The 26,264-nt window shown below is 33.5% G+C and overlaps 1 protein-coding gene across 1 annotated transcript in view; it reads left to right on the forward strand.

The window, feature by feature from the left end:
- Positions 1 to 26,264, forward strand: part of BTAF1 (B-TFIID TATA-box binding protein associated factor 1) — a 116,435-nt gene that overhangs the window by 55,004 nt on the left and 35,167 nt on the right. Inside the window, exons 12-21 of the mRNA XM_051981635.1 lie at positions 327 to 467; positions 2,093 to 2,217; positions 4,850 to 4,970; positions 11,939 to 12,043; positions 16,161 to 16,310; positions 17,645 to 17,787; positions 18,956 to 19,130; positions 20,313 to 20,516; positions 22,404 to 22,830; positions 24,032 to 24,222. Of these exons, the coding sequence (XP_051837595.1) occupies positions 327 to 467; positions 2,093 to 2,217; positions 4,850 to 4,970; positions 11,939 to 12,043; positions 16,161 to 16,310; positions 17,645 to 17,787; positions 18,956 to 19,130; positions 20,313 to 20,516; positions 22,404 to 22,830; positions 24,032 to 24,222 (1,782 nt within the window). The remainder of the gene's footprint in view (positions 1 to 326; positions 468 to 2,092; positions 2,218 to 4,849; positions 4,971 to 11,938; positions 12,044 to 16,160; positions 16,311 to 17,644; positions 17,788 to 18,955; positions 19,131 to 20,312; positions 20,517 to 22,403; positions 22,831 to 24,031; positions 24,223 to 26,264) is intronic.

Raw genomic sequence — 26,264 nt, forward strand, 5'->3', positions numbered from 1 at the left:
TTGTCATACTCTTACAACTATTTTTCTGTGTAAGTGTTTTATTAATTTTATAACTACTCAGTTTTTAAGTATTGTCAATTTTTGCTTTCAACTTAATCTTATTAAGATTTTACATGAAAAACAAGCAACCTGTATTTTTAAAAAACAGTTCAAAAGTCTTTATCTGCTCTCCTTGGATATAAGTTCCTTGAGAACAGGTTCTTGTATTATTGATCTTGATGTGTACCGTAGTTTGTTTTTTTTATCCAGTAGATACATTTGTTAAGTATTGAATGAAATATTTTCTTTATGAATACAATTATTATTTTTGATATACAATTTTGCAGGATGTAATTAAAACTTTATTGCCTAAAGTTTTGACTAAAATAATTGAAGGACTCCAGGACCTTGATGATGATGTCAGGGCTGTTGCTGCAGCATCATTAGTACCAGTGGTGGATAGTCTTGTTCATCTTCAATCACACAAGGTAAATTATAAGATTTGGTATTTTCTCTTTGAAAAATTCATGTAGATTTATATTATCAACTTTTAATTGATACAAGCTGCTTGCTACTCTTTTTTCTCTCTTCATCTTGCTCAAGTTCTCTATTTCTTAGTTAAGGTATTCCATATTTAGTTGCTCTGAGTCAAATTTTATTCATTAAACCAAAAGAAAAACTATATGAATACACTTTATGAGCATTACATATGAAATTCTTAAGGAATTTTCTCTGAGAAAGAGATTCAAGTACTATCTGCATTGGTTTTTTTAAAATTATTAGAACAAAGATATTTGGTACCTAAAGTGAATTTAATGGCAGATAATGAAACAGGTCAAGACCCAGATAACAGTGCAGACACGGAAATTATTCAGAAATTGCCTTCACGATTGGGCATTTATTGGCAGTAGCACTAATGGGTATGGATTGGACTTGGTTTGTTACTGGCTCTGATGACCTTTGAGAAAATCGGTTAATTAATGGTCTTTCTTTTTAGAGATTTTGTGGCTAAAGAGAATCCTACACTTAAATGGATATTTGACTTAGCTCACAACTACCTGAACTTCTGGAGATGCCTATAAATACTTTAACCTGTTAAGGGGTTTTCTTGGGTGCATGATATGATTTGAATGAATAATTTACCTAGCCATCCAAAAATACTATCCCCTTTTTTCTGATTTTCATAATTGGCAGCATTTCCAAGAGGACGGTTACAGGGGGTTTTAACAAAGACATCTAGCTGTGTAAAGTTCTAGTTTTAAGAATCAGGAGGAATTGAGTTCACATGCTTAATGCCATTAATGGACTACATTTTTAAGGACTAGTTAGACCCTGTTGGAATGTTGATGACAGCAGCAACAACAAACTTTAAACGCTTGCTTTGTGATAGACATTAAAGGAGGGAGAAATCTTAAATAAAAGTCTCAGGGAATTTAATCGATTGGTGAGGGGGGAGTGGAAAAAAGGAAATTTCTGAACCCATAATTAAAGAGGATGGAAAAAGCTTCTTTAAGTAGGTAACATTCAGACACATATTTTTTGGTTGAGTGAGTGATTGAATTGGGCCTAAAAGGATAAGTCTTCACTAGATGAAGAAAAAAATGGAATTTTCAGTCATAGATAATAGTCGCTGAATTCACTACATTTAGCAAGATGGCGTTGGTGAGTTTATTGCAGTATAGAATGATGTAGGATAGCATAGGTAGAGTAGAGCTTCTCACAGATCATCGAGAACTCTAATAAATCTGCTTCCCACTAGAAAACCTACTGATGTGTGATAGGATCATAGATTGAGAGCCAAACGGGATCTTAGGGCCCAACCCATCCAACTCTCATTTTTGTAGTTCAGGAAAAATCATTATCCAAAAAGTCAAAGAAAATACCTATAGCTCATATAGGTCATAACAGAGCTTGGATTCTGAACTCAGGTTCTCGGATTTCAAAGCCACCATGTTACATTTTACTGGAGAATCATTAGTCATTTGTTTGCTATGCTTCTTTCCTAGAAATATATAGCTTAGCACTGGCAAAAAGTGTTAGACTGTTATACTTAATGTGTATAAAGCATGCAAATTATAGCTGACATTTCATTTTAATTAATTCATCTTATTAGGTACCTTTTATCATAAATACATTATGGGATGCTCTTCTGGAACTAGATGATCTCACTGCTTCAACAAACAGTATCATGACCCTTCTTTCATCCCTTCTAACTTATCCTCAAGTTCAACAATGCAGGTAATTGTTCTTGATAGATCCTTAGTAAGATATTAAATACATTTTCATTGAATTTAAAATCTTCTAAGAATTGAAGAACTACTGTGTAGTCAAAGAATTTATTATGTTAGGAGGCACTTCAGCAAATACAATGCAGCTGTAAGAATGATTGGAGCAGGAGTGTTAAAGACGACGCATCTTTGACCTTTTTATAGACATTTAAATTGTACAATTCTTTATTTTGTCTATTCTGTTTTACTCTTCATCATTGGTGAAGTTGTGGTTTATTCATTAATGTAACACAGTTTTTTAAATGTACAATTATCCATGGACTGATGCACTTTTATAACTATTTTATCATAGAATAACAATGGTTGGCTTTTTGTATAATTTATCAGTTAGCTTTTCTTTGGTATTACAAGTCTCATCTACCTTTTCATCTTTTACTTCTGTGACTGGTTCTTGTTAAAACAGTAGAAACAGTTATTTTACCTTAATGTGCAAGGGCCCCAAATTATACTAAAGACATCAAAGCATGCCCAAATTGTAAAGCTTCTCTAGTATACTGCATCTGAAAATTAAAATGAGGTTTATCTATTAGGCCAATGTTTACTGGTTTTTTTAGCCTAATCTCTTATACATCAGTGGAAAGCTTAATCTACTCTGTTGATATGAGCAGAGCTAGAAAAAAGATTGGAAGAAAAAAAATTAATCTTATTTGGCTACAACATTTACATAGAAGTCATAAAGTGCTCCTTATTGGCTACTGATCAGTCCATATTTATTTCCGAGACACTTGAATTAAAATTAGACTTTTAATTGAAAATTAGATTTGCATAAACTATAATCGAATGACATAGAAGTGATCAAATAGTGGAATCCTATAAATAGTCCCTAATGTTGGCATCAGATTAAGTAAAACAGTGCAGCTGCTGGGGTCACAAAGTAAGTGCTACAGAAAGAAGCCAGGAAAAGGGAAATTGTCCTTAATTGCCAAATGTTGGAGTCATATAGAACAAGCATTTGGTTCTGGCTGTGTGACCTCAAGCAAAGCCTGCAGGGTTGTTGGATCTCCATTTATTTAAAAAAGGAAAAAAAAAGGAAGAAGGTTCCACGAGGTGAGGTGTAACTCTCCTTCCATAAGAAGCATTCTAGAGGAAAAGATTTTATCCTTATTTTATTGTCAGTTAATTAAAGTACAAAAAAGGCTAATTTAATAATAGGAGGAAATGGAGCTAATGAGTGAAACTTTTGTAAACTCAGTACTTTATAAACTAGTTCACTTTCCATCAGTTTTTCTCAACAAATGTTTTATTAGTAAATTTCATCTTTCTCTGAAATGATATTTTTTAGGTGGCAGCTAACTACCAACCTACATAAAAAGAAATGCAGCATGCTTTAAAAATTGTATCCAGCATGACCAATTGCACTGTTAACAAAAACTGCTGTTTCTGTGTTCTTAGTCTGTTTTGTGTCTGCATGTTTATTTGTATATATATGTTTGGATTAAATTTTACATATAAATCACTTTGGTATATAAAAAGGAGAGGAAACACTGGCCCTACAAAAAAATGTAAGGGTCAATCAGTGAAAAATAGCAGTCAGAGATGAACTCTTTGAAATAAAGAACCAAAAAGAATAGTGAAATTGGTATTAGTTTGCCACCATTTACTTAAACTTTCTTTAAAAGGGTGAATACCTCATATAGTAATATAGACCTGATGATATACTTGAACTGATTTTTCAGTATGTTTTCAATGAGAGCATTTAAACCCCAGAAACTGGCACATTTATTTATTTTGATGTTTAGGCTTACAAAGGAGAAAATGTAATAATGCAGATTAAACAAGTTGTAATGCATATAGGGTTTCTCCTCACACACACTTTTTCCCCTGAACAGCCAGTTGTTGAAGATTTACCAGCACACCATCCACAATTTCCTAAATCCAGCCAATTTCTATAAATCACTCTGAAATATAAGAGAGTATCTTTCTCTACATTTATCAGCCAGTTTATAGATTATAAAGGAGAACCTATGATAATAGGTGGCTTTGGCTTTATTTCTCTATTTAACCAGAGCTCAACAAGGAGGTATTATTTAAGATTCCTTTACTCAAGAACACTTACCCTGGTGATATAGCTGAGAAATGCTGCATCTCCTACATTCTATCTATGTGATGATAGGGTAATGCCTCCTCAATAGAGAATATACACAAATAAATTTGTTGCAGTCACAGGAATAGCAAGTGGGAATGCATAATTGACAACTATGATGCCATTAACTAATCCCATTGTTGTTAAATGCCTGATTTTTCAGAATGGGAAAAAATTGACATAATGAGAAAGGAACTTAAACAAAACAAAACAAAACAAAAAAATCTTAACAGCATCAGTGCCAAAGAAGAGCCTAATGCCATTTGTATCTATCTTCTATGACCTTGTTTTTTATGCTTATATGGTACTATGGTGCTATTGAGTTGAATGATGGTATTCAGTGAGTTGTACAGATAAAAACCTTACGTTTTAAAAAATGATTCAGGTTCATGAGAAAAAAATGTTAATATTATGAAGTCCATATGTAAATGAAACTAATATGGATTCTTATTTATCAAGAATATATATGAGTAAGATTAATTTACATCTTCTTTATCAGTATCCAACAGTCACTTACAGTTTTAGTACCACGTGTATGGCCATTTTTGCATCACACTATATCATCAGTTCGAAGAGCAGCATTGGAAACGCTATTTACATTATTGTCAACACAGGACCAGGTAAGAACTAATCATTGTATGAAACATCTTTGATAGTTTAAAAGAATCCCACTTGACTTACCTGGCTATCAGCTGCTCACTTTTGTTACATACCTCTATTGTAAGTAGGAAGTAGTGTCTGGCAGCAGTAGTATGGAGTTTATAGAAAGGTTTTTGTTAAGTAACTCTTCTCTATCAGACCCATTATTTAATTCATCCTCTTTTAGGAGTTTATTGTACTTGGGGGGGGAAGGAGAGGGGAGGATGTTGGTGGAGAGAGGTGGAGGAGCAGAATGGGAAACTGGACTTAGTCTTTAAAAAAAAAAAAAGCTTAAAAACAAAACTTTGAAACTATAACATACTCGAAAGAATATAGATGGGTTGATGAGTTATAGAGGCTCTATTTTTGTACAGTAATTGGTTGCATTGTATGTTTTACTTGAATTTGTCTTTTAAAAATTAGTGGACATTGTAGCCAAAAGCCTTTGGCAAATGCAAAAAAAAAAAAAATTTTTGTCCTAACCATACACTTTTGTATCATATTAATTTCCATGAATAGGTAACTGACTAATGTAAATTCTGTTTCTTATTATCTTTGTATTGCTTAATAGTAAATGTTTGAAAATTTTCTGTCTTTACTCCTTACCAGTCAATTTTCACTTTCTCATCTCTGCTTTTTAAATTTGTCTTATTTTTATGCCTAACTGTCTCAGGCTCAACTACTTGCTTCAGTAAACAGAAACCCTTTTCATTCATAGTTTTCTGATGATATTCAAGGAAGTGTCTAGTATATGTTAGCATTTAATAATTTGGTTGGTTGATAGATAGTTGGGATTTCTTGAAATTTGATAAGTAAGGTGTCATTATTGTGATATAGTATAAATTCAATGGTTTTAGGGGCCCCTAGTTCTTCTTGCCCTTTCTCAAAATACATTGACAAAAACCTTTTGGCATTGGTACTTTAGTATTGTCTTTCCCAGATTATATTATATTGAAAATTAGAGTCTTACTCTAATAATAGTTGATTCTCTGACACGCAGAAATTCATCATTCAGCTGTGATTTTAGATTCTAACCTCTCAGTTTTCATGAATTAAGCCTACTTAGGATTTAACATCTTTATCATTTCTCTGCATACTTTTGAATTTTCTTAGTCTTTTTACTTTTAGCTTTTTAAATGAACTATTCTTACTTTACAAGAAATATCTGTCATACAAATGTGTATATGTAGATGTATATATGTTTGTGTGTGTGTTAGCACTCATAGTTTCTTAGCATAATGTACTAGAAAAGAACAACAATAATAAAGTTAGTATATTATTTCTAAATTGTTTTTCCATCATACTGGGTATGGCATATAATTTTTATGTATATAATTTCTATGTGTTAACTGAATGTAAACTTTATGAATTTGTTGGTAGTTGATTGGCTTCTTGATGATCATGGAATTTAAATATTTATTAAATCTAAGTTCTACTTTGCATAAATAATAATAGCTAACAATTATGGCACTCTGCAAAGCATTTTATCTGTTTTCTCATGTAAATGAATGCATTTATTAATTGTTTTTATCTATTATATTAGTTCTCCTCTTACCTGTCTGAATATTCCTTTTCAGTTTACTTTGCTCTATCTTCATACAGGTCTTCCCCACCAACTATAGTAGTTCCTCAGGGCTCTGTTCTAGTCCCTTTTCTCTTCTCCCACTTTACTGTTTCAATTGATGATATCAGTTTTCATGGGTTCAGTTTTCATTTCTCTGCTAATGATGCCAGCCCAAGTTTCTCTACTGAGTTATAATCACATATCTCTATCTGCTTGTGGACATCTCAAACTGGGTATCCTGTTGTAAGAATAAATTTAGCATGCCCCAAACAATTTATTTTCATCTCCCTACTTTCCTCTTTTTCCAAGTTTCTCTTTAACTATAGAGGATTCCACCATCTACCCACTTTCCCAGGTACTCAACATCAACATTATCTTCAACTCTTCACTTTGACATTTTCTTATCCAATTATTTGCTTTATCTTTTCTCAACTGATACAGGTACCATCCTAGTTTAATACGTCCTTGACATCTCTACCTCAAATCTTTCCCAATTCCATCTCTATAAAACTACCAAAGTGATTATTCTTTATATTATGATTTCTTTTTTCCAATCTCCCATCAGTAAATTCCAGTGGCTTCCCTGTTAATTACTTGACCAGGTAACTCTTTTTTATCAAGGAAGTATCTGGCATATAAGTAAGCATTTAATCGGATAGATTGGTTGATTGTTAGTTGGGGTTTCCAGAAGTTTGATAAGTAAGATATTATTACTGTGGTAGTATATAAATTTATTGGTTTTAGAAGTCCCTAGTTCTTCTTGCCCTTTCTGAAAATACATTGATCCTTCCAGTTTTTTCCCATATTCTTCACATATAGCATACCATTTTTTGTAACTCTGTGCTTTTGCTATGACTTGCTCCTCATCCCTAGAATGTTTTCCCTTCTCACCCATAACTCTTAAGATTCCTCAACTTCCTTCAAACTAAATTCAAGACCTTCTACAGGACATCTTTCTCTGTAAAATTAACTTTCATCTATTTTATACATATTGACTATGTGCCTACTTATACATATATTATTTCCTCTTAGGATGTCAGAACCTTTAAGGCAGGGACTAGTTTTATTTTTTCTTTGTATCTCTGGTTCTTCACATTGTGTCTTGTACACTGAAAACATTTAGCCATTGTTCTTTGGTTATTTCAAGACCCAGTCTTGTTCTACTTCCTTTATGAAGCCTTTCTTGGTTTTCCACCATTTTGTCTTACATGTTATACCTCTAAACTTTCCTTGGCCATTATTTTCAAATCTGAAGTAATCTTTTACGTGTCTTTTTTTTTTCCCAACTAGAACATGAGGTTTCTGAGGGTATATTGTCATTTTTTATCTTTGTATTTCCAGTATCTAACATAATAGAAAATTAATATTTGTTGAATGAGTAAATGAATGATTAATGTTGATGATAACCAACTATTCTGAAAAGAATTTGATACTTGGATCCAGAAAGAAGCGGCCTTGGACTTTGGTTTGCCAGTCTCTTGCCCAAGTTTCAGTGGTCAGATTTTTTATTTCATTTGTCACATAGCATTTAGTTCATTTTTGCTATCAGAACATTGACATTTCCTTTAAGGGCATGCTTAGTTTTCATTAGCATGCAGATATATGTGTTCTTGTGTTAGAATGCATGGCTTGCTTAGTTTTTGATGTAAGAGAATTAACATGCATGATGTGGTTATACAGACTAAGTAGTAAGCTTAATTAAGAGTTTTGCTCTGGCCACAAAAGAAAATACTTTCCTGAAAACCATGTCAAAAAGTGACTTACGGGAAGTTTACATTCATTGTTGTATTTATTTGTTTAAATTTGTTCAATTTTTTCAGCATTTGAATGAATACAGGGGATGAAAAGTGAAGTATTAGGTATTTGTTAAGCAGTGTTAGAATCAAGCAATAAAATGCTTAATGCTGAAAAGTGAGTGTTTCCTATATTCAGGAATGAAATGGAACAGAGGTACTCTGATCATTTACCACAGCCCACTAATATTTGAAATACTAGACTAACATATCCACTGATCTTATGGAAAGGAGTAAGACCTTAAACTTACCAATATTTCAGTTGCCTCAAGGCCAGATGGATGAAATATGGTGAAAATCTATTGGCCTTTACTCCTTTCATCAGTCTAGTGCATTTCAGGAAAGGGAATCTTGCCATCTTTAAGAAATAGAAAAGAGTATCAAGTAAGATAAAGAATGTTAACTTGGAAATAGATCCCTTTTCTTCCTCCTCTTTGCCCCATAAAGTCATTACTACCTGGTAAAAGAACTCCAAAACCAGTAATAAATGGTTCTTAGAATTATCAGAGAGAAAGCCAGGTAACTCATCATTTGAATTAATCCACTTTTAGGACAGAAATAGAGGAGGAAAATTCCAGTTCCTTATGTGGAGGTTTGAGGATCTAGGAGTCAGAAGGAGACTACTCCTTCTCTTTTTTTGTCCTCCTTCCCTCCCACTTGATAATTCATAAACTCCATTAGGGCAGGGTTTGTTTCATGTTTTATGCATGTTTTATTCTGGCAGATGGTAAGTGCTTAATAAATATTTGTTCATTGTTTTTAGACAACTACTGACAGCTTTGATATTTCTTTATCTATAAAATAAGTATATTTAACTAAATTATTTCCATGATCCCCCTTCCATCTGAGTCCAATATATAACTTTTGAAACTTTTGAGTAGAAGGAATTTTTATCCACCACTTGGCCTTGGTATTGGCCCTGGGGACTATGTATCTGCAATTTAAGTTTTTTTTAACTGGTTGAAGCAGTTGTAATTTCATATTAAATAGCATTAATTACTGAAAGATAAGTTTTTAGTGACATTAATTTTGTTTTTCTAAGTAAAATGTATTCACTAAAACCACAAAACTTGCATTAATAAGTGGTTTAAAAGTTTAAGGACAAAAATCCAAGAAAAAGAGCTCTATGAAATCTTAAGATTTTAACGAAACAGTTCTAAGAGCTGTAAAAGGCTGTCTAGTCTAATTTACTAACTTACACATTAATTCATAATTGCACTGATGGGAAACTCATTTCAAAAGACAATCCATTCTCTTTGTGGGAAGCTCTTGTTTTTAGAAAGTTCATTTTTACATTGAACCCCTCCCACCCACCCTCAAAAAACTTGCTTCTAACTGCTTCTCATGGTCCCTGTTCTGCCTTCTTAAACCAAATATAATAAAATGAATATCTTCAGCAGCTTTTTAGATATTGGAAAACTTAGATCATGTTCCTTGCCCTCCTTCCCCTCCCTTTTCTTCCCCCCAAAATTTTTTTCTAGACTAAGAATCCTCATTTCTTTCTAGTATTCTTTACTTGATAAGATTTTCTACACTACATTCTACTTTCCTGCTTGCTACATTTTAGAAACAGTGTCCATTCAGTCAACTAATATTTATTAAGCACGAGTTATGTGCCAGAAACTGTTAGGCTACCTGATGAGCTCAGATACTAGAAGGAAATAATCCTTTCTCTCAACAGTACATACCCATATACGCAAAATAAATATGCAAAAAAAAAAATAAACAAACTAGAAGCCACTAATGAAATCAGGAAAGGCTTTACAAAGAAGTTGGTTCTAGATCTACAACTTGAAGCAAGAAAAGAAACTGTCTGAGGCAGAGGTGAGAAAGGAATACATTCTAAACATAGGGGCAGCCAATATAAAGGCACAGTGATAAAATGGAGTGTGATTTATAAGAAACACAGAGAAGACCATTTTGATTGAACCATAGAGTAAAAGAAATAGAATAATAGGCTGGAGTTGAGTTGTGAAGATGTAAAAGCCATGCAAATAAATTTGTATTGAATCCTGGACCAGTATAATAACTAGGGAATCATTAAATTTTATTGGGTAGGGGAGTGACATGGTCAGATCTATGCTTAAGCAAAAAATCACTTTGTTAGCTGTATGGAAGATATTTTGGATGATAGTTTAGGAGAGTTATGATAAGGACATGAATTAAGATAAGATGAATTAAGCTGTGTGAATAGAGAACAGGACATAAGTGCGATATATTCAAGGTAGAAATGGCAAGATTTGTCAACTGATTGTTTATTTAGTCTAAGAAAAGAATGAAGATTCAAGAATAATACCAACATTCCAGTACTGAGAGATTGGAAGAATAACAGAAGTTCAGACAGGTACTATTTTTTAGAAGTATAGAGAAAAGTATTTAGAATATGATTGTTTTCTAACTAAAATGCGGCATCCAAAATAGAATATACAATATTCTAGATATGATCTGAGTAGTACAGATTACTAATGAAACCATAACTGCTTCCTCTTTTCTATGCCCTTCATTATATGTAGCCCTGAGAAATACAAATCTATAGCTAATTGATTGCAATATGAAAATCTTTTTTCTTCTAATAATGAGCTGGACAATGTCTAGGAAGATAAGGCTGACCATGAGATTGTAGGCTTGAGAAAATTATAATAATACTTATTTGTCTAGATTTTTTTTTTTGTTGAAGTCTTTTAAGTTCTATTTTACTCCTTGGTGGGAAGAAAGAAAGAAAAAACTTTTCTTCTATAACCTTCAACTAATACACTCTCCTCCCTCTTTCCTCTCTTCTCCTCTCTCATCTCTCTCTGTCTCTCTCTTCATGAATTAGAGTAAGTTAAAACTCATTTTAACTCATTTAATGTACCAATGCTGAGTGTCTATAGCTTATTGTGTCCTGATAAGTTAAGTTACCAGTGAGAATGATGGAAGTTGCTTAGATCTTGGTTTTCCTTCATCTGTCTTCCTTTTTGTTCAGAAGGAAGAAAGAAGTTGGTGCTATTTTACAAGCTTGATTCTTGAGTGTTTGCTAAAAAGATTATCCTTATTCAGCTTTCCTATCTCATAGTTGGAAATCTTAATGCTTTCTAACTGAAGTCTGTGCTTATTTCTGATTTTCTCTAAAAGATCCTGGCTTTGTGGCCTATGCCTTCTGAGAAGGTTTTATTTTGCCTTATATATTGGATTAAGGCAGAATTCCAAGTTTTTTCTGAAGTCTTTTCCTTAATACTTGTCAGTTAAGTGACTTTCCTTGACCATTACAGATTATCCATCCTATAATATCACCTGACTAGAATTAATATAACATATGCATTGTGATTTGATGTGTATCCTCATGTCAAATTCATTTTGTACTCAGTGCAGCCTAGTAAATAAAGCTGTTTAATCTTGCATTATTGTAAACTCATTTCTGTTAAGTGACTGGTAAAATTCCAAACCTTTCATAATATCAATGTATGTGATTGTATTCATTTGTTTGTGAAGGTATGGGTGTAGGTACACACATACATTACCACTACCAACTTCCATCCTTCAAGAATTTCATCGCACTACAAAATTTTAAAATACAAACATTTATACTAAAGCTTTAATTCTTTGTTTTCAGAGCTCTTCCTCTTGGTTAACACCTATCCTACAGGATATGCTGCGACATATTTTTCAGTTTTGTATTTTGGAAAGCAGCCAAGAAATTCTGGATCTTATTCACAAGGTATTTAATGAATAATTCTCCTTCTTTTCCCTGTCTTTATTTTTCAAACTTAAGCTTTAAAAATTGTTGTGCTATTACAGAGTTTTTAAAAATACATTTGAAAATCCTAAGATGTACTTAGGCACCTCATAGCCAAAATAGGTAAGTGTTTCACAGATATGCAAGTAATGTGGTAAGAGGCTTCACATCTTTATTGCTCTCACCACAAAGACTATTATCATCATCACCTCATCACCACCACCATCCTTATATTTGGGGAGTCCTTTTCCCTAGAGCACTTTCACATTTAAAAATCTTTTTGGATTCTCATAACAACTTAATAGATACTGATCATCCTCTCAACAGTTAGAAATAAGATCTTTTAGAAGTTGTAACTTATTCAAGGCCCCATAATGGTGGAGCTGGGACCAGAATTTAGTCTTCTGATTCTTATTTAGTGATGAAATCTGTTCTTTGAACACCATGATAATGAACTAGTACAAGAGCATTTTTGTTTATCTGAGCATAGCAAATAAACTGTTCTTTCAACTTTGGGTTGAAAAATAAGTTGTTGCCATAAGTTTCACTAGTGCTTGAAAACTACCTTCTGATCTTCCCCATGACCTCTTTTATATCCCCACACACACATTCATGTAATGTTACATATACATGTATTCTATATGCTGTACTCATAATATGCTCTGCATCTAATACTTTATGTCAGTAGAACTGATGGTTTTTTTCTTTGTATTATAAAAACCTATAATTTTCTAAGTAGATGATTCATTCTTTGTTTTGCTTCAATTAATAGTCCAAAGTTTAGATCTCACTCTTATTAAATATCTAAAAGGAGTTGTTTTGTTGTGGTGAAAACCCAGCTTGTATCTAGGCGGGGAGAAGTATCATGTTCAACTTTGAGAAAGTAAATAGGATGTTTAGCTCTACTTTCAGAATTGCTGGTGAGGTGGTGTTTTCCCCTTAGCAGAGATAATATACAGAATTAAATAATTTGGTTTCACTTGCTTTTAACAATGGCAAGAATACACTTTTTATTACAGATTGATTCTGATGAAAGCTACAGATGATTGTCTTTGGTCCCCATCTGGCTGCTAACTTTTTTCTCTAAATGGGCAGGCACATCCCTAAGAGTGTCTGTACTTGTCATATGAAGCATTAATGGGATAGATACTCTGTAGTCTTAATTTTCAGTTTTTTGTCCTTTTTAGACTTGGTGGGAAGAGAGGAGAAAAGAGAAGGGGAGTATCTTTTTTTTGTTACCTGATCTTGAGTTTCTTTGGATTTTTTGGTCTTTTCATTAGTGGGTATGTGTAGTGGTATCTTGAATTCCCACTCTTCTAAAAATCTTCATCTTAGAATTTTTTCTTATCTTATAAGATTGATCATGGCTTTGCTCCTGGGGGGATGATCTCTTTATGTAGAATGTAGACCTGTATGATATTGGCAACACTTTTTGGTTTAGGTAAGATGGGACCTTTTATATTGATACCTTTTTATTAATATAACATTCATTTCTGAATATATTTCTGCCCACCAAGAAAGCCACCTTGTATACAAAGATTTTTAAAAATGAAAGAAGAAAAAAGGGACAGTTCAACAAAGCTGATCAATTTATTAGCTATGTCTAATAGTATATGACATATTACAGGCATATTTTTATCTAATATATATGTACTTTTTTCACCTGGAGCCTTAGAATAAAAAATATCTTTCATATGGGATTTTGCCTTTCCATTTATACCTTTCCTAGATTGTAGGGTAAAGTAGAATATTTTGTACATGTATACATTTGTAGGAATTTTAAAGGTTTCTTTCCCATAAATTTTAAGGTCAGCTATTCTTTTCCTTAGAAATACCATTTACTCCTATTACTTCAATGGTTATCAATATGTAGATGACTTTAATCTGTCCCTCCTGCCCTGTAAGACAATTTCACCTAATCAGGCAGTCCAAGAGCATTTACAAAAACCTGTCTGCCAGGTTCTTTACTAAGTGGTGTACCCACATATCTGTTGCCACTCAAACTCAGCCTAAAATGAGTTAATTATTGTTTCCCAACGAAAGGATGCCCATCAATTGGAGAATGGTTGAGTAAATTGTGGTATATGAATATTATGGAACATTATTGTTCTGTAAGAAATGACCAGCAGGTTGAATACAGAGAGGACTGGCGAGACTTACATGAACTGATGCTAAGTGAAATGAGCAGAACCAGGAGATCATTATATACCTCAACAACAATACTGTTGGAGGATGTATTCTGATGGAAGTGGATCTCTTCTTTAAAGAGAGCTAATTCAGTTTCAATTGATCAAGGATGGACAGAAGCAGCTACACTCAAAGAAAGAACACTGGGAAATGAATATAAACTGCTTGCATTTCTGTTTTTCTTCCCATGTTATTTATACCTTCTGAATCCAATTCTCCCTGTGCAACAAGAGAACTGTTCGGTTCTGCACACATATATTGTATCTAGGATATACTGTAACCTATTTAACATATAAAGGACTGCTTGCCACCTGGGGGAGGGGGTAGAGGGAAGGAGGGGAAAAATCGTAACAGAAGTGAGTGCAAGGGATAATGCTGTAAAAAAATTATCCTAGCATGGGTTCTGTCAATAAAAAGTTTTTTAAAATATAAAAAATAAAAATAAATAAATAATTATTGTTTCCCTAAACCTTTTTTATTCTTTCTTCTAAGATTTTCTGTCAGGCTAATTGTCTTATGTAGAAATCTGGTCATATCATTTCTGTGTTCAAAGCCTTGTAGTAAGGTTAAATCAGCAGGGTATTTCTTTCACCTTCTTTTCCTGGCCTAATACCAATCTTCTCAGTGTATTTTGGATACCAACCAAATTCCCTTATATTCTCTTTCTACTTCTTTTCCCTCAATTTTCTACTTCTAAGCCTTTCCTCACACTGTTTCCTTAACTTAGCATTCCCTCCATAATAAACACAGGGATGAATGAATGAATACATGGTTTTGAATTATTACTCTTTCTTCGAATCCTATCTCAGATAAACTATTTTTCCATGAAACCTTTCCGAATCCCATTTCTTTAGTTCTGTTGTTTCTCTCTTGGATCTTTCTCAGTATTTTATTTATTCTCACTTGGAATTTATTAATGTTATTTCTGTTTTCAATATTAGACTACAAATAGCATGAGGACTAAAACTAAATTAAACCCAACACTATGTACTGCACATTATTGGAATTGAACAAATGTTTTGATTGAATTTTTTTTGCTCACAAATGCATTTTTATCCCATTCTGATAGCTTAGGATCTGAATTGTCGTTCTTCTACCTTTTAAGTACCATGCACAACAAATTAGTCCCTTTCAAAGCAAGAGCAAAGTAAATTATTCAGTAACATTTATGAGCAATGTCTAGGTCACAAGTCAAAAATCAGTTCTATGGGTATAATTTCCTAGCTTAAACTTAATGCTGGCACTATTTTTCTCATACAGCTCTGACTCAAGAAATGGCTTATGGACATAATAATTTTAAGCTACAAAGATGATGCCTGATTGCATAAGATGAGTTATATATTCATATTTTAGCCACTTAGAATATTATAACATCAAAATGTAACAGAAAAAATTAAGTAGGGTATGTCTTTAAGTTTTAAGATAATTTGGTCTTTAATACAGAACTAGTGGAGCACCAAATTTTGTATTATGTGCAAAAAATTTTTCACAGTTGAATGTAACATTTTTGGGTATTTAAATTGCTTAGATGGTTATGGTTTTTCCTAATCATTTGCATGAAGTCATATTGAAGTCATAAGATCATCAATGTAGACATTTCCAAATCCTTAGTTCTGTAGATGAGGAAATAGAGAAGTAAAGTGAACTCACATCCTCAGATTCTAAGACTCCTACTGCACAGCTTTGAAGTTCTTTGTGCTTTTCACCTTTTAAAAATTGATTCAATATGTAGTTTTACATTTTAAAAATTAAGATTTTAAAATTATGTCTCTTTTATCAATTTTTAAAATCAGTACCATTATCTGCATGCTTTTTCCCACCCTTCACATGGTCCCAAGAAAAAGCATTGAACTTTTAGTCCCTAATTGTTGGATTTCATTGAAAAATTTTTTCCTCTTATTTCACTGTTTAGGTGTGGATGGAACTGTTAAGCAAGGCTTCAGTACAATATGTAGTGGCAGCAGCTTGTCCCTGGATGGGTGCCTGGCTTTGCTTAATGATGCAGCCTTCTCATTTACCTATTGATTTAAATATGTTGCTGGAGGTAAAATCCAGATCTAAGGTAAGAGTAAAATGATCTAAAAATATCCATTTAATCTTGTATTTAACATTTTTCCTACTTATGTAAACACTAAATATCTTACTAGAAAGGATTTCTCTTATTTAGATTTAAAGAGAAATTACTCTAAGCAATGCTTTCAAGAAGATAGTATATATTGTTAAATTTTAGTAAAGTATTTGATAAAGTATTTATATTGTTTATATGGGGAGTAAGGGTGGGGCAGAAATGGAACATTGTAGACCAGAAGATAGTATATTTTAATGGTGTTGAAATTGTTTGAATAGTCTGACTCAAAGAATAATTACTTAATGATTCAATGTTACCTTGAAAGGAGGTCTCCAGTGGATTGCCCTAGGGTTCTATATTTGGTTCAGAATCTATTGAACAATCTTATTACTGACTTAGATGAATGTATAAATAGTATCCTTATCAAATCCCAGGTGACACAAAACTAGGGAGAATAGCTAAGAAACTGAATGCGTACATTAGGATTCAAAAAGATCTTGGCAATCTAGAACATTGGACCCAAGCTGATAAGTTTTATTAGAAATAAATCTAAGCTCTTACATAAATATTCAAAACATAAAACATGTTGGAATTATGATTAGATAGTTTTGTCTGGAGAAGATATGGATGTTTTTAGTTGCTTGATGATTCCATAGTAATCAGCAGGGTAGTATGGCCACCAATCTTTTTGTCTTCTCAGCCTGCATTCCCATTTTACTTGGTTCAGTTCTGATAATATCGGGAGTGTTGTGTTTATTCTGGGAATCGCAATGAAGAAAGGACTTTATGATCTGAGGAATGTCGAGGAGGGCTGCTAGGCTGGTGAAAGGCATTGAACTCGTGCTAAAAAAAAAATCTGGGAAAGAAAAGACGTAGAATAGAGGTGGTAACTATCTTGAGGTACTTTAAGAGCTAATGCCTCTGGGAGGTTGGGAGGGGAACATTAGATGTTAAAGCATTTCTACAAATCAGATCTTCACCAGGTTCTATTAGTAGCTGAGGATACAAGGACACAGATGGGGTGAGGTTCTTGCAAAAGACGGAGGTTTCGTTTGTTATTAAGGATCAAGAAGTAGGAACAGTGGGTGAGAGGTGCAGAGAGAAATTGAAGCTTGGTATAACAATTAGGACTATCCCAAGATCTATGAAACCACCTTGTTAAAACAAAGGCTACATGACCACTCCTCAGCTATATTAGAACAGGGATTCTTTCTTAGGTATGAGTTGAACTGGGTGGTTTCTGAGAACTCTTACAACTCTATAGTTCCTTGATTTTGTGAGAGCTACCAACCCCTATATTTCATTGTTTGTATTTTGTGTTTCCTTAGGAAAAAACAGGTGGTAAAATGCGCCAGGGTCAAAACCAAAGCAAAGAAGTACTGCAAGAATATATTGCAGGTGCAGATAGCATCATGGAAGACCCTGCAATGAGAGATTTTGTTGTTATGCGGGCCAGAGTGATGGCAGCCAAGTAAGTTGATAGTGAAGAATAAACTGTTTTTTAAAGTGGTGTTGAGGTTTAAAATAGATCTTTTTTTTTTTTTTTTTTTTTTTTTAGAAACTAATACCACCTTATTTTTGTGTAACACATCTTAAATGGAACTTTTTATCTTTTCCCCATAATCTATTCCTTTCTCTTTTATTATGAAGGACACCAGTATCTTCTTAGTCACTCAAGTTTAAAAACTAGATGTCATCAACTCTTCACTCTACCTTCACCTCCTCCCACTATATTCATTCAGATCCCAAGTCTTGTTTCTGTCTTTGTACATTTCTGATATGACTCTCTTCTCCTCCATCATCACCACTCTGAGACAGGCTCTCATCACCACACACTGGCCTGCAGCATTAGTCTTCTACTCACTCTCCCCACTCTAATCCACCTTCCACTTAGCTACTAGAATGTTTGGCAAAGATATTTGATCTGCCTTTTCAGTTTGCTCTGCAGCCTGTTGCCTTCAGGATCAATCATGAAATCCTACCTGGCTTGTAAAGTCCTCTCTAGTCTGGTCTCTTAGTCGTTTACTCTACCCCTCTCCCCCCTTTCCTCCAATGTTCTGTGATCCATTGACACTGCTTTCATCTCTCAGTATCTAAGTGTTTTTACTGGCTCCTCTTCCCCTTCCCACCCACCCACCCACTGAAACTCTCCTTTCTGACCTCCACCTCCTGGTTTCCTTGGTTTCTCTCAAGATTCAACTAAATCCCACAGTCTGCAAGAACCTTTTCTTCATCTACCTTAATTGCTAGGGCCTTTTCTCTATTGATTATGTCCAGTTTATCTTAGAGTTGCTTGTCCTTTATTGTACATGTGTGTTCAGTATAGTCTGTGTGTTGTCTCCCTCACCAGACTGAGCTTCTTGAGAGCAGGGGTTACTTTTCCCTTTCTTTGTGTCCTCAATGCTGAGCCCAGTGCCTGGCACATTGTAGGTGATTAATAAAGGCATACTTGATTGACAGACTAAAATTCAGAAAATTGGTAACCTGTTTAAGGGCACAGAACAATTGGTATAGTTCTGTCTTCTGATTTCTACTCCGGTGTACTTTCAATCATACTAGTCTTTGGGAAAAAGCTAGCTAGGCTAAAGGAAATTTACTTTTTGAGTAAATATTGTGTCAAATTTTTTTTCTTCCCCAAGGTTGTTAGGAGCACTTTGTTGCAATATTTGTGATCCAAGTGTAAATGTAGCTTCTCAAGACATTAAACCAGCTGAGTCTCTTGGCCATTTGCTACTTTTTCACCTGAACTCAAAATCTGCTTTGCAAAGGATTAGTGTTTCTTTAGTAATCTGTGAATGGGCTGCTTTACAAAAGGTAAGTTTTTGCTCTGTCTTTGAGTTGAAGTAACCAGTTTCATTTGAACTTACACTGCCTTTTACAATAGAAAAAAAATTTTTGCGTGTGACTGTTTACTGTTTTTATGTGGATGCTACCACATGCATATTAGAGTAGATTAAGCTTTGTTTTTCCCCAAATGGCTGCCCCAGTCCTAAACTTTCTCCTTAGAGGGCTCCCAGTCCTTCAAATGAGTAATCCATTTATATCCATATTCAAATTCAGTACATCATTTTTCAGATTGTCAGGAAATGACCCCTTAAAAAAACTTAAGTTTAACTGTCTCATTGAAGTTAATAATTCTTTCATGTCCCTCTCAGGTACAATTAAAAGTTTAAAATTTTTTCAGTAGGTATACATGGTAACCTATTAGGGTAATCTTTTGGTCACAAGGGAAAATAAATTTCTCCTTTGGATCCTAAGTATTCATATTGCCAAACATTCTTTCCAGCCATTTCATCAGTAACTCCACACATCAAAGATGTGATAATTTTGTTGCATTTGCATTTCAAAAGTGGTACTTGCTTGTTTGGTCTATTCCATTAATGACATTTGAAAATTAAATGTTTAACACTTGCTGTGTGAATCATATACTCTTTCACTTGATTGTCAGAGCCAAGCCTAAAAAGAACTGTCCCAAGCTCTAGCTTAGCCTTCTTTTTTTTATTTAGGACATAGAAAATATCCTACAGAAGCAGTTGGGCTTATGTGTTGAGCAGCAAGTGTTAGTTTTGGCTTATAGACCCTTGCATGAGAGTCTAGCCTTTCTCTTGGTACCAATATCGTGCCTAATTTCATTATCATCAGGGAATCCACTTCAGCTCTGTTTGAGACATGAAAAGAAGAAAATGTGCAGTTAAATTTAGAAATTTTTTTTTCTCCCTATAGTTAACTTAATTTTAAATACATGCTTTACCTGGAAGTAAGTTCGAACCATATTTTTCTTCCTGTTTAAAAAAAAAATGTATAGTCACTTAAAAGAATTGCTTTTATGTAATTTATAGCTTCCATTCCAGAATCTTTTCAGGTATCAATTAAACAATTATTTATCATGACTATTCTAGAGTTTAGGAGATTTTCTTGGGGGCAGAGGAGGTACAGAAACTATTTCGGCAATGCAATACTCATGTTTGAATCTTATTCTGTGCAATTTTATTTTAGGAATGTAAAGCTGTTGCCTTAGCTGTGCAGCCACGTTTACTTGGTATCCTTTCAGAACATCTGTATTATGATGAGATTGCTGTTCCATTTACACGAATGCAGAATGAATGTAAACAGCTTATTACATCATTAGCTGATGCACATATTGAAGTTAATAGCAGAATAAATTACAGTGTGTTTACCATAGATCAAGCTAATGAGCTGGTGAGTTAATAGAACTTTCAATTCTTTAATTTTAAATATGACCTGAAATTAAAAAATTAGAAACTATTCAAGCCCTATTTACAGTCAAAGTAAATTAATTTGCTTAATTGCTTATTTTGGGGATACTGGATATTTTGTGACATGATCATTTTTAATCAGATAGTATCCTCTCTTAAAATTAGTCCATTGCTTATTCTTAAAATGAGAACTTCAGTTTAAGAAGAAATGCTCATTTCTATGACCGAAGTCATTGTGGGAAAGTTTGTAGTTAGTTACTCGGTGTCCTCTTTTCCTGGTACTATATTTTCCTTTTCTGTAATTTTTTTTTTAATTCTGAAGAATAGATTCAGAAATATTGTTATCTATCTCACCTTACTATCTATTTTGCTTAATTTAATTCTACTTAGTCTCCTTCAAACCAAAATTTTACAAAAAAAAAAAAAAAAAAAAAAGAAAGGAAAGGAAAAGAAAAGATTGCTCCTGTCTCTGTTCTATTCCATTTTCTTTTTCACATGACCAAGTTCTAAGAAATAAAATTACTTGGGTGCTTACTTAGGATCCTGAAATAAGGAATAAAGCAACATCCTTATCTCATTGATATTAAGAATATTTGTCCCTTATCTCCTTAACCTAAGGAGAGGAAAATGGATGAATATTGATTTATATATAACTGTGAGGAGAAGCTTATTGTTGTTGCCATGTTCCTTCCTGGCTCCCTGTCTTTTAAAATTGATCCTCTGACTTAAAAAATTTCTCTAAATTTGTTAAATCCCATATTGGATTAAATATTGATTTTTGCACATGGAAATGCTTTACCAAAGATGATGATGACTTTAATTTTTACTTTGCTATATAACAAATTTTAGTTATTTCATTGAGTAGCTCTTTTAATTCACTAATTTCTTCCTTAAATGATCTAACCTTTCTGAGACAGTTCTGATTGTTCTTGAAAAGACTACATTGAAAGTGGTGACTCATAATGCTAATCATAATACTAATAATCACTGACTTGGCAAAAAAATTCTTTGTATATTTTTGTTATCTAAATCAATGAATAGTCATTTGGTGATTAAAAATAAGTTGCTAGTGACCATGGTGTAGTGGAAAATGCTTTGGATTTGATGTTAGAAGACTTCCACTTACTGTTACTCTACGATTCAGGCAGGTTATTTAACAAATGCCTGGTTTTCGTTTATAAAATGGAAGTGACAGGGAAGGAGACAGATGCTGGATGATCTCTCCAGTTTTCAACTTTAAACCCAATGATCCCATTGAAATTAGAGTTGGCTGTTCAGGAACTGTTCAACTATTTAGACAATTCTTTCTTCTCTATTGGCTACTCTTAAGCTATTTTCTTGCTTATTAGCACCTTCCTCTGAGCGAGAATTGGGAGAAAAGAGTGGATTACAAAGGTTTAGAATTTACAAAGGATCTTTTAAATCATTTACTCCAAACTGCCTCGTGTTTGATAATGAAACTGAAACCCAGGTTGGTTATCACTTACCCAGGGTGACATATCAGTACAGTTAGAGTTGAAACATGTTTTCTACCTTGAAATCTATTGTCTTTTTCATCACCCAGTTTCATTGTCAATAGTAATTGCTCTTTGATAGCCTGCTCTAATAAAAGTATTATTGAAGGAGCTAGAAACTAGTGCCAAAAACTATTGACCAAAGGTGAGATATGTGGATTTCAATATTCTAGTCTATCTCTGTCCCTTAGCAGCATCATTATGTAGTGTCTGTGTGTTAAAGAAACATTTTGTTAAGATTCACGGTCATTCTAGCTCTAGTTCAGTTCTTGAGCCTTTATTTTAAAGGATACTATGGGTGATACAAACAAAGTAGACATTTTTAAATCTCTTAACTCTCTGTATTTTTATAATAGGTCACAACTGTTTTTAATGAAGTCACAGCATCTTTCAATTTAAATCCAAAAGTGTTACAGCATTTAGAAAGTAAAAGACAACAAGTTCAAATGACTGTTGCAGAAACAAATCAAGAATGGCAAGTGCTGCAACTGAGAGTGCATACATTTGCTGCATGTGCAGTGGTGAATTTACAGCAGCTTCCAGAAAAATTAAACCCTGTCATAAAACCATTAATGGAGACTATTAAGAAAGAAGAAAACACACTAGTACAGAATTATGCAGCTGTATGCATAGCAAAATTGCTTCAGCAGTGTACATCAAGAACTCCTTGTCCTAATTCAAAGATTATTAAAAATCTCTGTAGTTCACTATGTGTGGACCCACATCTTACTCCTTGTGTTGCATGTCCAGCACCACCTCAAACCAGCCATGAAAATTCTAAAGGTATCTATTTGAAGCTTCCTTTGGGTATGGGAAAGTTACCTATAAAAATATATTTGTTTGTTTCTCAGTAGAATTTAAGTATGCATCTGTAAATTACAGGGATTTTTTCTGAACATGATATGATCCTGTTGTAACTCAATTTAATTATTCTGAAGGCTAACATTTATAATGGATAAAATAATATCCTCCCTACTAACAGTACTTATATTACACATATTTGGAGGAAATTTGATATAAAAAACCTTTAAGATGTTAATCAACATTTAGCATTATGAAAAAATTCAATTGCCTAGTGAGCCTGGTAGGATTGGGAAGAAGTGAGAGAGAAAAGGGGAATAAATTATTTCAAATGTGGTTTAACAAAATTATTCTCACTGAAATGTCTCATTTTTTGAATCGATTTCTGGGATATATAAACCATATCATTCTGAAAATCTAATATTTTGGCCTTTCCCTAACAGAGTAATCTATAGGGCAATATATGGAAATGAGAACTGCTTCATGTAATCTAATTCCTTGGGAATAGATTCAACATGTAGAAGTATGTAACACAGTTTCTGCAAATGGCTTATATGAATTGTATCTCTAAGTTCTATTAATTAGGTTTTGGGAAAGCAAATTATCACAAACAAGCCCTGTAAATTTAATGAAAAAACATAAACATGAAATATATCTTGTAAAAATAATCCTCTCCCTCCCCTTATACTTCTTTCTCTTATCTTCCAACACTGAAAACATTATAAGGTGTTTTGCTGAAGTTTATATTGACTATAGGATTTGACCATATTTGACAACTCTTATTTTTTTCTATTAACTATGTAAAAGAGATTTGTTGAAATGTTTTCATTTTTCTTGTCATGTGCTCTTTTACATTTTATTTTGTGGATAACCGAACTGTATATTTGGGGGGAGAGAGGGGAGGATATCAGTCTTCCAGTTTTCTAATGAGCTTTTATACTTTAAATGAGTGTGATTCTTTAGGCAGGAAGATGTTGAAGAAGCAAAAAATAATTTTTAAATTTAAGTACTACAAATCAAAATGTCATCACTTGATGTCAAAATAAAACTATTCTTAATAGAATAACGTTTATAAATTGCAATATTTAAGTTTTTCTTTTGAAGCCATGTAATTATCATTGAATTTTATTATAATTTATTATTGTTAATTAATCTTTTATAATGTGACTTTTTTTCTTAGCAGGACAAAACACAGATAAAGATGGAATGCATCACACTGTTACTAAGCACAGAGGTATAATCACACTCTATAGGCATCAGAAAGCTGCTTTTGCCATCACAAGCAGACGAGGCCCTACTCCTAAAGCAGCAAAAGCTCAGCTTGCAGAGTTTCCTCCAGGAAGCAGTGGAAATATCCCTGCTGAATTGGATGAGGTATATATTTTCAATCTTGATTCCTTTGGTTTTTCAATGCAAACAAATCATACAAACCGAATAGGTCAGAGATTAATTTTGTCACCATTTCAGAATCCTAAAATGCGTTTAACATTTCAAAATAGAGGGATATTAATTGTTATGAAATAAATCTACCAACAAACATTTGTAGCAGTCTAGCCTTTAGAATAAGAAAATCTATCAGTTTACTCAATTTTTTTCTGGTTTGCTGGAATTTTTATTAGCTCTAATCCTTCACAGATGTTCTCAAAGAAGTAAACCTAAGTTATTTTCTGCAAAATAGTTTACAAACTCCCAATAGTAGTAGTAAATAACAGCTAAAATGCAGTCTGTATATCCACAAAAACAATTTTATTGCAATAATAATTAAAAAGAAAATACTCAAAAAACTGCTAGCTGGTACTTAATGAAGTAGAATGAATGCTCTGGAAACAGTTCTGATATTTCTGATATTATTTCATTTACTCTTTCATTCTGATGACTTGTCAGAAAAAGGCAATAAAAGGCAGGGTAGATAAAGAACTGGCCTCTGAATTAGGAAGACTTGAATTCAGACAGGACATTTGTTCTATCCCAGAAATTTGCTGGCTCTTTGACCCTAAGCAATCAATTTACTTTAAATGTTTCAGGTCACAGGTACCTCTTGAAGACTTTTGAGTAAGATATTAGTCTGCATAGGCAGAGGAAGTTTCCTCAATGAGAGTTGCCTACCCTAATGAAAAATCCTCATATGTTGTATATAAATTTGTTTTTTGTTGTATGTAAATTTGTTGTATATTTTGGAGGCACTTCTGTATTTTGATCCAAATCTATGATTTTATTAGGATAGGGAGCTTCTAATGTAGAAACTCTTCAGTGATACATGCTGGTATGTACCTTTTTAACATACTTCAAACATGTTAAGCATGTTAAAAATGTGTTAACATACTTCAAAGTGGTTTGATAAAAAACAAAAGTTAAAGTTTGCACTCATGACTTTATCTTTAGCAGACAAAGCATACTGAAAAAATTTAGAATTCATGGGAAATGATGTGTTTCTAAAAATAAATTTTGATTAGAACTACTGACTCCCAATTAGAAAGGGTACAATTGGAAAGGTGTGATTAAAATAATAAATACAATTTTGCAATGCAAATCAAAACTTGTCTAGCAGGACAAGCCTGCTAGTCCCACCTTTTCAAATGAAAACTTTCATTTTGATGTGCATATATGATGCATATGGATAAAAGGTATAGAAGAGGTTTCTTTGTGTATGTGTTTGTACTCCAGTATTCATTTGGAATCTTCATCGTATCATTACAGATATAATTGGAATCTGTTCTTAACTTTCCTTCTCTAAGAGACTTGATGGCAAATTGACATTTGCATTTCTAGTTTGACTTTATGGCGATGTACAAATAAGATGTATACATCCACCAAAAAGTGAAATAATCAACTGAAGGAAAACACTAGAATTAAGAAGAATGAGGAAAGGCTTCCTAGAATGTGAAATTTTAGCTGGGAATTGAAGGCATCCAGATAGCAGAGATGAAGAGAAAAAGAGCATTACAGACATGGGACAGTCAGAAAAACAGCAAGGAGACCAGTGACTGAGTGCCCGCTGCGTGTGATAGCAAAGTCAGAAGGGAGTGGGGGGAAGGAAGGGAGGGAGATGTTGTGAGGGGAAAAGAGAGAGCGCTCCTGGCACTGGTGAGCCTTGGGGAGTGGGAAGAAGGTGAAGAGCATCAAGGAATGGCCAAGTTGTTCCATTTGGGTCATCTGGAATTATAGATGCCCAAAGGAGTTGGGTAGGTGTTTGTAGAGGGACAGAGGTTGGAGAGAAGCTAGGGCTGAACACCACACATTTAGAATGAGTCCCATAGAGGTGACCTTGGATCTGTGGGAACCAGTAAGGTTAGCAAGTGAAATTCGCTGAGTGTGGGCTCAGGCAAGAGCTCTGGGGGATACTCACAGAGGATAAAAGCTGGGAGAAGACCTAGGCAAGAGAACTAGTATACAACAGTGTCATGGAAACTCAGAGA

This window comes from Antechinus flavipes, chromosome 2, assembly GCF_016432865.1.
Source record: "Antechinus flavipes isolate AdamAnt ecotype Samford, QLD, Australia chromosome 2, AdamAnt_v2, whole genome shotgun sequence".
Lineage (NCBI taxonomy): Eukaryota > Metazoa > Chordata > Mammalia > Dasyuromorphia > Dasyuridae > Antechinus > Antechinus flavipes.